We start from the raw sequence: 12,712 nt of genomic DNA, 5'->3' as shown, positions 1-12,712 counted from the left end.
CTAAAGCCACTATCAGTTTTTTTAAGTGAGCTGAACAAATTGGTGGAACTGATGAAAAATGAATAATTTTGGCTCTAAACACACAGATCTGTTCCGTTCACCAAGATAATGAGCCCTTGATTTTTATACAAAGCCAACAGAAAAACCTGTATTGACAACCTACAATCTGATACGGCCGTCCAAAAAGGAAAGAGATCACCCTGTGTGCTATCACTAAGAAAACATTCTGAATGGCCCAGCGATAAGAACTGACCTCGCTTATGGAAATCATCTTTGCTTGGGCATCCATACATGCATAAAAGGATGTTGTTTTTAAAAGCTCACTTTCTCTTTAATAATTGTCTGTTTTTCAAAAGCGATCAGCAGGTGCACCTCATTTCAGAAGCCTCTTGTCCTTCATAATACAATATTCATCCCGATTACATAGTATGGAATAAAAAGCAGCAAAACAGAAGCAAGGGTGGTTCAATTAAATGCAACAGAATCTCTGCTGCAGAAAAAAGAGAAAGAAAAAAGAAAAGAGAAAAAATAGTGCTGTTGCTGAAGTCAGGTTCTGATGAAAGAAAAAAAGGGAATATATTTCCACATATTTTTAATTATATAGAATTTCCTCAAACATAATTTTTCATAATATATTCCATTAAGTTAACATCATATTTGAAGAAAGAGCATTTTCCGATTTCATTTTAAGCCTGATTTTGAGCAATTACGGTGTCATTGTTCCACGGTAGAAAGGTTGAATTCATTTACTGTGTGGTTATGTTAGTTATGATTGATGTCTCTTCTCCAAATGATAAACCAATCACCCCGATGATGTAATGTCATTTTAAGAGTGCCATAATCACATTTCCCTCAAACTAGAAGCTCTGATGAGTTCTAATAAAGATTTATGGTAGATTAAAGGCCTTCATAATATCAACAATGGATTGCTCATTTGATGAGAGATTTGATTAGATAATTTAAAAAAAAAAAGAATATGAGTTCGCTAAATATATCAGGCCTGGCTTTGAAGAAGGGCATAGGCTATCATAAGTAGCAGTCTATCGGTCCATTTTCTGAATGAATCATCCTAATATATTTAGGAGGTCCTCTATAATTTGAGAGGTTGGGACCATTGGTAGCTTATATTCATGGATAGAGCCAAAGCAGTCTTTTCGGAGAGTATTCTTTTTTTTCTTTTTTTTTTTTTTTTTTTTTTTTTTTTTTATCATTGGTGTTTTTTATTTTAGCCATTCTGACAGGTGTAAGGTGGTATCTTTTTTTTTTTTTTTTTATTTTAATTTATTTATTTATTAAGAATTTCTGCCTCGTCCCCACAACCGCTTCCCGTTTCCCTCCCCCTCCCCCGATCAAGTCCCCTATTCTTGACATGCAAATCTCTCTCTTGCTCTTTTTTTAATTTTTTAAAAAATTTATTTATTATGCATACGGTAGCTGAACATAGCGGACAATGAGGACTACTGAGAACTCAAGAACAATTGCAGTGGGTTTTTGATCCTACTGCACGTACTGGCTTTGGGGGAGCCTAGGCAGTTTGGATGCTCACCTTAGGAGACCTGGATAGAGGTGGGCGGTCCTTGGGCTTCCCACAGGTCAGGGAACCCTGATTGCTCTTCGAGCAGAAGAGGAAGGGGGACTTGATCAGGGGAGGGGGAGGGAAATGGGAAGCGGTTGCGGGGAGGAGGCAGAAATCCTTAATAAATAAATAAATATATAAATAAATAAATAATAAAAAAAAGAAAAAACAACATTCTGTCTGTGTGTATGTCTGCAGGCCACAAGAGGGCACCAGACCTCATTACAGATGGTTGTGAGCCACCATGTGGTTGCCAGGGACTGAACTCAGGACCTTTGGAAGAGCAGGCAATGCTCTTAACCACTGAGCCATCTCTCCAGCCCGTCTCTCTTGCTCTTAATGAGCGGGTTGATGAACATCACAAGGGGCTGTCTCAGAAGGCAGTGCCAAAGCTTTGGGTTAAGAGTAGTTCATTTGTGCCACGGCCTCCCCTCAGGTCATGGGTATTGAATCCTTAGGTAAATCCTGGGCCCTCTTCTGTATTCAGGTGAACATTCCACCAAGAGATAAATCCAAAATAAGGCCTGGTTATTGTTGTGCTTGGGCCAATTCTATCTAAGAAGTAAAGAGTGGGAGGAGTTGAGACACAAAATCCTCAAAAGTAGAGCGGAACCTCATGTTCCTTCCTCCTGTCCCGCGAACATGAAAACCCAAACAAGTCCTCTGAATTTAGAAGCTGTGTTTATCCCAGTGCCTCGTGATCAGCTCATTAAATTCAAGGGAAGGGCACCAGCAGAGGGTCATAGAGAGGTCGTACCCCAAACACTTCAGTCTTCAAACGATATTCCGTAATCATGCCAAGGGAGCACATTTTAATCGCAAAACTATACAAAACAAGCAAGGAAGGGGAAGTCAGAAGCCACTGATAAAAAAGCAAGGGAACTAAGAGGCACACAAATACGGAGTATGAGGGTGTCCAGGGTCACTTGGCTGTGACCAGAATCAGAGTAATACAAAATTCAATATTCCCGTGTCTCCCTACACTTCACCTTTGAGCCCAGCACGCTCTCACAAGTAGCCATGGGCAAAATCCTCCCACCAAAGGAGGCTCAGAGCCTGTTTGAATCAGTAAAACACCTCCCCAACAGCTGTGACCTTCAACAGATGCATCTTAGAATGGCCACACCACAAAAATGACGAATGCGTTTCACCTTGATGCCCCCCACAGCACCTCTCCCCTTCTTTGTGTCAATAGTTGTCACTTTGCAGGAGACTCACGAAGGTCAGGCACAACACAGCACACATTCAGACACCACAGAGTTTCCTTACCACTGCTGGCGGCTTGCTGGGGCCCTGAGCATGCTCTGAGCAGGTATGAATTGGGGGAGAATTCCTCATCAGGGTTGGTGTCCATGATCTGATGGGAGGTGTTGCTGTCTAGCAATGGCATCTGGCAGCTAACTGGTGGAGGATTATGGGAGCTAGGCAGCTGAGCAGATGGGAGGAGGCTAGACGAGGATGTAGGTGGAATGGGACGACCTGGGAAAGAGGACAGAGGGGTCAAAGGTCAGCAATGAGTGTCATGAGAGCATCCTAAGAAAGTCACATTGAAACCAGCTCACAATATATAATATATCTGTTAATGAGGCGCTCCAGATGAGCTTTTCAATGGTTTTGATGTTTCTTCAACATCCCAAATACATACCACTGGTAGTATGATACTTGATCCTTTATTAATATAATTCAGAGAAGGGCATCCATTTGAACAAAATCAGTCTAGAAAAGTCTAGTTCTTTCTATCTAAGCCTTCCTCATCTCTCCCTAAACCATCTTCTTGCTGGTCTCCCAATAACTGTTCTTGCGAAATTGCCCACCAACTTTGGCACGATTCCATCTCTTTCCCACAGAAGTTAAGATGGCATTTCATAGGTAGAAATTAGGCCCTATCTTTGCACCCTCTAACAACTTTCCATTGTATGGGGAAAGAAATCTGAACTCCTCACGATGCTACGCATGCTCTGCCTTCTCTGGATGGTAGCTGTTCGCCTACTTCCCTTACCCAGAGGGCACCCTTCCTCCTCTCCACCTGGATCTTTACTCTCCACTCAATTGAGAATTCTTATTTCTCTTGCTTGAACATGCCAAGTAACCCCACCTTTACATAGATTTGCATTCCCACCTTAGTGGACACCCCCCCCCACACACACACACTGCTTCTACCCCCTGACCAATATTCTCCAAACTTCGGCTTCTCTCCTCTGTGTTTGCCTGCTTGAAACAGGAGCTACTTTTTCTAGCCTCTCTGCCCATTTCCATGTCCTCATAGACGTTATTATCTGTCGCTCAGACTTGTATGCTCAGTGAAGAACTAAGGTGGCTGCACCAAGATCAAATCCTTTAGCCTAGAGCAGAATGTGAAAACAGGCCCATGTTTTCATGCCAGTGAGTTGGTCAGTCATTGTATCACATGGTTTACTTGAACGTCATGGCAGATTCCCATGTGGCAAAGCATGGCTGCTCCATGCCAGAAGGAACAGCGGTCATGCCAGTAACGTGGGCAGTAACCTGGAACTGCCCTTGGGTAGAGGAGGTCCCTTTCACACGGACGACTAGTGGATCCTCTTTCTCCATGGCATCGGCCTCCTGACATCGGCTTCTGAGCAATGACAACTATTACGTGTTCATCACCAACTGTATCCTTGTATTTAGGGTCATCAGAATTGGTGACCGGCTGGTTTGTTCCTAAGTAAACTAACGGAAATGAGCAAGGAGGAGTGGCCCATGAAGCTGGGGTGTGGAGAGGAGGGTAGGATGTTTGGAAAACAAATGAGATTCAGACAAACGGTTCAATCCCGGAAAGTGTCTATGCCTGAAGAATTGCGCTTTCCCAAAGAACTGCGTACATAGAGGTATTTTCAAACATTCAGGTGGATACCGACACTTGCCGCTACTTTCGCAACTGCATTTTCTGAATTTATATTAAATATACTACATGGTGACCTAGATGGATGATTTGGGTTCAACAAGGGCACGTGTGTTGCTGAATCCTAAGGATCCCCCGCCATCGAGACCTCCTCTGAGGGGTGAGGAACCAGCAGGGTTCAGGTGATAGAAAGTGGGGCAGTGGTGTGCACTAGCATAGGACACTACAGGGGCGGAGGAAGGGGATGCTTGGTAGCGGTCAGGGTAGACAAGAAAAGAAAGATCCCTGAAGGAATGGAAGCTTAGGTAAGTCTCTGAAGAAAAGCTCTCTGGCAGGAGAGAACACAATGAACAGGAGCAATGAGGACTTACACCACTGTTAGCACGCCACCCTTTGCAGGGACAGAAATGACGCCCTTTGGAGGGACCAAAGTGACACAAAGCTGACAAGATTAAGATACTTTTAAAGTTTAAATGGCTTTTCGGTTTTCAATTTATATATCTCTAAGAATGCTCCTACAAGTATGTGCACGTTCCCATGGAAGCCAGATGAGGGTGGATACGAGTTGACCAATGTAGGTGCTTGGAACCAAACTTGGGTTCTCTGGAAGAGCTGCTCCCAGCCACCGAGGCATCTCTTCAGTCCTAAAGCCTAAATCATAAACTTCTTGGCCAGTAACATAATTGAAATGATGACAAACCATCCCTGAGAAGTCCATGGGCAAATGGAGTTTGATTTGAAGCATGCAATACATTTGCAGGTGTTAGGGAATAATATAAGAGATGACATTTTTTTTTTTCAGTTGCTTTGGACTGGGTGCCATGGAGTTTTATCAGAATCAATGTGAGCATGTAGTCAATAATTCTCTCATAGATCTCTCTTCAAACAATAAAACTCTAGCTACCACCATTGTAACTAGTACTGCTTATTGCATGGTATCTCTCTCCCTTCGCTGCACTGGTCTGTTTTCTCGCATCATCTCTCTTAGTCTCCAAAACAACCTCGTTAGGTTGGGATGGCCATGTATTCCCATCACATGTGACAATAGAATACTCTCATTTTATAGACAAGGAAACGGAAACAAAGAAGAGAAGTTCAACTGTCAGGAAGATGTCAAGGGCAGGGCTTAAACTTAGGCTTGTCTTTCTCAAATCCACCCTGCACTTACACACAATGCTTGCCCAAATAGCGTGGTAATATGGGAATGAAAATAATAACCATAATAATATAGGAAATTTGTACAAGAGAGATACTTGCAAGGTGCCTCCCGCCATCCCAGGGCTTCTTCCAGATAGGAGCAGGGCACATCTTTGAACAACCACACATAGCAACTATCATGGGTCAGAGTTCAAAGTTTTCATTGTTATTTTGTTTTGATGTTTGTAGCGACGTTACCCTCCGCCCTTCTTCAAGGCTTCTGACTGCAGATGGGTCCTGCCCAGGTCCTGTGGCATCAGTGCTGATGTCCACGTAGCAGTAAGGCTTTAAAGTGAGGCATGTCTGAAACCGAATGTTGAAGAACAAGGATGGCTGGAAGCCAATTTCTTTTTTTTAAAAAAAAATTCCTTTGAGTGACTGAGGTGGAACGAAGGTTCAAGTGCAGCTTTCCAGGAGCCTGATAGGATAGTTGCTGTGAAATCATTCTTTACACAACCTTCTGGGAATTTTGTTCGGTGTGAATTCATTTCACGAAGTGCAGACAACAGAACTTTTTAACATCCACAAATACTGACAAGGGAAGAAGAGTCACAACACGGTGGAAGCCCTGGGGTTGCTTTGTGTACTGTGACTCTGCATCATAACATCGTGGGACTCTTGGTAGCTCCCCACTTCTCTGAATTCCTCCAGTTTGATTTGGCTGTTTCTTTCATTCTGCATGCTGGTACCTGCCACTACTTGGAAAATTTCTGAGTCCCTAGATCTGCCCCAACCCAAACAGTGTGCTATTCTCTATTTGTTAGGTCGTTTGCTACTTTCGTCGGCTTAGGCTACATTTGCCCCGACTATTCCAACTGACAGAGACCATCTGTGTAGATACAAGCAGGTTCCAAAGTACAGGGAGGAAAGCTGGAACTCAGCTGGCTCCCTTTGTGGACTCTGTTTTCTTACAAAAACCTTAGTGTGGGCAGGCAGCTAACCAGGTGACATGTTCTAGCTTGGTTCCCAGGTTATGGATGTCAGAAACTCCTCATTCCCAGTGGGTTCCCCAGCTTCTTTGTGAATGAGTATGAAGTCCTCAGCAAATGGACAGGAAGCCATATTTCTGATTGTTTACAAAGCAAAGAGGTACATGCAAAGGCAGCAATATGTCATTTATTAAGCTTCTATGGTCTCGCACACATGTGAATGTGTACGCGCATGGGTTTTCCAAGATCCCCCATGTAAATCAAACTCTGATTAACTGCACGATTGGATCCTCCATGACCTTAAGCAAAGGGACTAATTCAGTTTGCTAATATATCTGTCTTCAGACAAGTAAGATTTTGTTACAAAAACTCTGTTATAGCTAGACCTGAAGCCAGACAAAGCAATTCCATGCAATGTCTGATAGACGGATTATGGCTGTTGAAATGCCATGTGGAGAAGGATTCTAGTTGCACTTGCTTCCAGTGGGAGGTAGTGACATCATCCATTAGAAAAAGCATAGCCTTGGACGAGGAGAGGCGGCAGATGTCCAGGGCTGATTTGCTATCCGTGCTCCAGGTTCTCACTCTTCACCCACTGCAGTCATCCTAAAAGCTTCAACACACACCGTCTGTGGTGGGAAATCTGACTCCAACTCCCATCATGTCCATCGCAGTGCCATTTTGCCGTGCACACAGATTCAGGCTCCATCTTTGAGACTTCATCCAACAAGTTGAAAAGGCTACCATTTCTGTTCCTCCTCCCCAAACGATAAATAGTAGCAGCGAAATTGATGCTCTACCCGGCCATTTGAAATATCTTCCCTAATTGATGACAGAGGGTGTGCCGGAGAACAATGGCCCAAATTCACTTGAAACAACTGGCTCTTTTTCATTGGAAAGATTGATAGGGAGCTGATATTAAAGTGTTCTGTGTAGGCAATACATAATTGATTTATGCAGTGACGGGATGTCAGGATATTTGGTGGAGCAGAGAGATACACTTAAGACATGACAAAATAAAAAAGCGGCACCAGGAACAAAGGAATACAAAGATAAATCTGATCAGTGCTCTGATAGCTACTTGTCATATTGCTGTGACAAAATACCTAGCCAAAGCCACCGATGGAAGGAAGGCTTCCTTTGCTTTCTTAGTTCAAATGAGAACAGAAGAAGCTTGAGACAGCAGGTCACGTTGTATCTACGGTCAGGAGGCAAAGACCAAGGCATATACAGATTCTGGGCCCCACTATTCATAATGGGTAGGTTTTCCCGTCTCAAATGACCTAGGCAATCCCCCCAAAGCACACCCAGATGGACACTTGTCTCCAAGATGATTCTAGAGCTCCTTGGGTTGACAATGGCATTAACTTCCACACGCTTCACCAATTCCACGTAGTATGAGAGCTTGCTTTATGCTGAGCACGGAACTAAATAATTTCACACACGCCCTCTCCTTTAACACCTACAAAACTTTCAAGAAATAATTACATTCTAATTTCTCTCCCATTTATAGGTAGGAGAAGCTGAGATCAAATCTTGCCCCATTAGCAGCTGGGGAGCTACAGTTGGAACCCCAGTCTTTAAACCTTAGCCTTACGTGGTTCATTCTACTAGTACCTACACAAGTATTGCTTACTGGTGGCCAAAAAGTGCACCTTGGTGCTCTTCTGGCATGCACCACAGAATTCAACCCCAAGGAGGTAGCTAACCATAGGCAGAAACCCGAAAATCCCCTATGGTGCCATAACCTTAAGGACTTCATAAAATAGTGTTCATTGTTGAGTTCAAGCAAAACAGCGGACTAGAGCATTTAAACAATGTTCCTTAACGATGGTTTGCAATCCCTGCCAACCCATTTAGCTATTTCACCAAGCCATATTCTGGGAGAGTGTGAGGCTTGAATGGCTGTAGGTGTCTTTCTACCAAGGGGAAGAGAGGATCTTGTCTGAGAATGAAGTCAATGGAAGATGAGAAGGGAAGTGGGAAGCTGAAGAAAACTTACTGATTAATGTTAGTAGAACAGCAGGATTCAGCCAAACCTGAAGCACCCCAGCCTCCTCCAAATTTTTCAAAATATGAATCAATTGATTCCCCATGCCAACCTTTTATGTTCCTCTTTTAACCCAGCTTTGAGTCTGTTGTTGGCACTTAGGCGGGAAATCAGCCTTCCTCAAACTGATCATCAAGCCCAAGTGGGAAAAACGACATGGCTAATACCACAAAGTCATTTAGCGGAACTAGAAACAGATTCCAGGCATTCTGCCCCCAGAAAAAGAATTTGCATGGTCTTTAGGCTGAGTCCCTTCCTGTTAAATAACAGGAGATGGAACATGGGATCCCAGAGAAAGTATTTCTTGTGGGAAGTAACTAATGTGCTTATAAGAACATTGCAGGTCTCGTAGAGTGGGGCGGGGAGACAGCAGATGGCTGTTCAAGTCTTCCCAATCCAGCACGCAGATAGCAAGTTTTCTGGGCTCAGTACTGCAAGAAACTCAAACTCAATGCATCGATATATAGCTACCGTGACTGGGGGTGCTGAATTTCTTTCCTACATCTTAAGTGTTTGTTTGCAGAACAAAGATAGCCGTGTTCTCCTGCCATTGTATCATGATACAGCTCAGACCAGCCTTGAATTCATGATTTTCTTGCCTCAGCCTCCCCAGAGCACAAATGCTTTCTAAGAACACAACCACCTCCACACCCGAAAGAAATTCTAATCATAACTGCAGAATGCAAAAATGATATTTGATAAGTGCAGCATCTCAAAATTAAAATATAGATTTCATAGTATATATTTTAGCTTTATATAAATTTATCTTCCTGATTACAAATATTTCCTTTCAATCTCCTGCTAGATCACTTCATCTCCATGAGAGGATTGTTGCTGCTGCACAAGGGTAATTTGATAATAATGTCTGCAGGTGTTTGGTTATAGCAGTAGTGGCGGGGGAATAGAGGCTTTTAGCGTTGAGTAGGCAGAGGTCGGGGAGGCTGCTAACCACCTTACAAGTCCCAGGACAGTCCCTCATAAGGAAGAATGGCCCATTCTCACATGCAATGGTGGGCTGAGAAACCCCGAAGTCAAATGTGTAGTGACTTGGGAACAGAATACACAATGTGGTTCTGGTCAGTATTATATCAACTCAGTTGCTTTTTTTTTTTTTTTTTTTTTTTTGACCGATAAAAACTGGGCAGATCCATGGGGTGTGACTCAGGGGTATAGAACCTGTCTAACATGCACAAGTCCTAGTGTTTGAGTCCCCAAACCAAAAAAGCGGTTGATATGTATTAGGAGTGAAATGTGTGATTCCCTTACCCACAACATGTAAATTTATATTTTCGGTGGGAATCAAATATGGGGACTTACGCATGTTTGAGAGAGGTGAAATTTGCTTGCAGTGGGTATAATCAGTTATTGAGAAGCATAGACCTTCCCAGGAGCTTGGAGATCCCTGCATGCCATGAAAGAGTTGAGAGCTTCTACTATGGCAGGAGACTCAATGCTAGAACACAGTTCTAGGTTATGCGCCCTCACCCAAGGGATTTGCATTCTGGCCTCTTAGGTCTTCTCAGTGCGGTAGTCAATGGACTGACTGGGTTCGCTCTATTCTCTATTGTGCCGTGGAAGATTTTGATTGTTTTTCCAGTGCGAGACCTAATTGCCTGCTTCACTCCCACTTCAGTGAAGCAGAGCCCAGTTAAGCATTGTCTTGAAAACAAATTATTTTCCAAAGACGCTGCTGGCAGAACCCTCGCTATTGTACCCAAGCTCTTATACTTAATTTATTGGAAAGGTGGCAAGCCATTGGACCAGCCCCAGTGAAGGTGCTTGATGCAGGAGCACCAGCAGGAACTGCCTTCGCAGTTTGGGACTGTGTATACTTGGGTGTTGCCACTACATCTCACCAGGATGTGTGTTTACACAACACACTTCCCAAGCAGCTCTGCACTTTAGGAGGTGTCAAATTCAGATCAGGTTATAGAGATGGAGGTTAGAGTTCACTTGTGAAATATTTTCTGTAATTCCTTATGCCGTGTCTTTCATATTCATGAGGCAAAATGGAATGACTCAGCGTAGGTTGCTTGTGTGAGGATACGGATCTTTCTTGTAGGCAGGGACAATACTTTTTATTAACATGTTGTGGAACTTCAAATGCTTTCTTTTAAACAAATTTTTGGAGATTTTTGGAGATGTGTGTGTGTGTATGTGTGCGTGTGTGTGTGCCAAGTGTATATCCCATAGGTGCCTTGCAGGCCAGAAGGCTTCACTCTCCTGATACTATAGTTTCAGGCTGTTCTGAGTTGCCTCATGAGCATGCTGGGATCTGAACTGAGATGTTCTGCTAAGAGAACCAAGTGTTCCTAACTGTGGAATCCTCTTTCTAGTTCCTCAAACACATTCTGCCTAGAAAAATCTATTTTCCCCTTCATTAGTATCTCGATGATTTGGTAGAATTATCGTTTGTTGAAATGTAGTACTGCTTGGCATAATGCTCTGTGGGGGTGGGCACACTCCTTGTCTATGTATGCCCACTGAACATGCCATATGAGTCCATCCTAACTAGGAGCCAAACTCTCATTGTGTAGACTTATAACAGATTTCTATTTAAGTAGTATGGGGGGCCAGTGACTACCATATTGAAGAGCACAGTCTAGGCAGCATGCCATAGATTGGATATTAAATGTCCTCCAAAGGGCCATGTTGCAAACATTGGTCATGGGTGTGATGCTATTGAGAGAGACTAGCTTACTTCAAGAGTGGGGCCTAGTGAGAAGCTTTTGAGTCGCTGGGGGTGTCCCTGTGTAGGATACTGTGGTGAGGCACTCTGATCTGTTCCCATGAGAGTTTGGCTCCATCATGGGCTCTAACCATGCAGTGTGGTCTCAGCATAGGCTCAGATAAGATAGGGCACTCACGGATAGACAGAAACCTTCCAAATTATAAGACAAAGTGAACATTTTCTCTTCATAAACTGATCATTCAAGGTGTTTGTTATAGTATCCGAAAAAACATCTAACACATATGGTTCAGGATGTCTAGTCTCTGTTGACTCTCCCTTCTGTCTCTCTTCTATACAAAACCCAACATACTTCTGGATGCACAAACTTTTTCATGTCACACATCTTAATTTTCACAAGGCTGCCCACTAGAAACACAACACTGTTCTAATTCATACTTACATTAATTAATTAATTTCATATAGGTGTATGGGGGCATATGCCATGTCATGCATGTAGAAGTTGTATGTGGAAGTCAGAGGATAACCTTTAAGAATTGGCTCTTCACAAATGCAAGCATAAACAGTAGAATACAAGAGGTGGAAGAGAGAATCTCAAGCGTTGAAGATACGATAGAGGAAATAGACTCATCAGTCAAAGAAAACATTAAATCTAACAAAAGCTTAACATAAAATATCCAGAAAATATGGGACACCATGAAAACATCAAACTGAAGAATAATAGGGATAGAAGAAGGAGAAGTCCAACTCAAAAGCACAGAAAATATATTCAACAAAATCATAGAAGAAAACTTTCCCCACCTAAAGAAAGATATGCCTATGAAGATTCAAGAAGCTTACAGAAAACCAAATAGACTGGATCAAAAAAAGTCCCCTTGCCACTTAATAATCAAAACACTAAACATAAAGAAAGAATATTAAGAGCTGCAAAGGTAGAAGGTCAAGTAACATTTAGAGGCAGACCTATTATAATTATACCTGTCTTCTCAATGGAGACAATGAAAGCCAGAAGGCCCTAGTCAAGGTTATGCAGACACTAAGAGACCACAGATGCCAACCCAGACTACTATACCCAGAAAAACCTTTCAATTATCATAGACAAACAAAGCAAGATATTCCATGAAAGAACCAGATTTAACCAATAGATAGCCACAAATCCAGCCCTACACAAAGTACTAGAAGGAAAACTCCAACCCAAGGAGGTTAGCTTAATACACAAAAACACAGATAATAGAAAAATCTCACAGCAGCAAATCCCAAATAAGGGAAACACACACACAGTAACATCACCAGCAATGAAAACTAAAATAACAGGAACTAGCAATCAATGGTCATTAATATCCCTTAATATGAATGGACTCAACTCACCTATAAAAAGACACAGGCTAATAGATTAGATACTAAAACA

General features: G+C 42.7%; 1 protein-coding gene across 13 annotated transcripts in view; it reads right to left on the bottom strand.

The window, feature by feature from the left end:
- Positions 1 to 12,712, bottom strand: part of Tenm2 (teneurin transmembrane protein 2) — a 1,249,250-nt gene that overhangs the window by 368,909 nt on the left and 867,629 nt on the right. For 10 of the 13 annotated variants that reach the window (XM_041675940.1, XM_041675943.1, XM_041675944.1 and 7 more), the window contains one exon: positions 2,846 to 3,055. The exons of the other annotated variants lie outside the window; for them this stretch is intronic. In XM_041675940.1, the coding sequence (XP_041531874.1) occupies positions 2,846 to 3,055 (210 nt within the window). The remainder of the gene's footprint in view (positions 1 to 2,845; positions 3,056 to 12,712) is intronic. 13 annotated transcript variants of the gene reach the window in all.

Source organism: Microtus oregoni, unplaced genomic scaffold (assembly GCF_018167655.1).
Source record: "Microtus oregoni isolate MIOR12 unplaced genomic scaffold, Mior012 000027F_ref0000203, whole genome shotgun sequence".
NCBI lineage: Eukaryota > Metazoa > Chordata > Mammalia > Rodentia > Cricetidae > Microtus > Microtus oregoni.
This window is presented reverse-complemented; position numbering and strand designations above follow the sequence as displayed.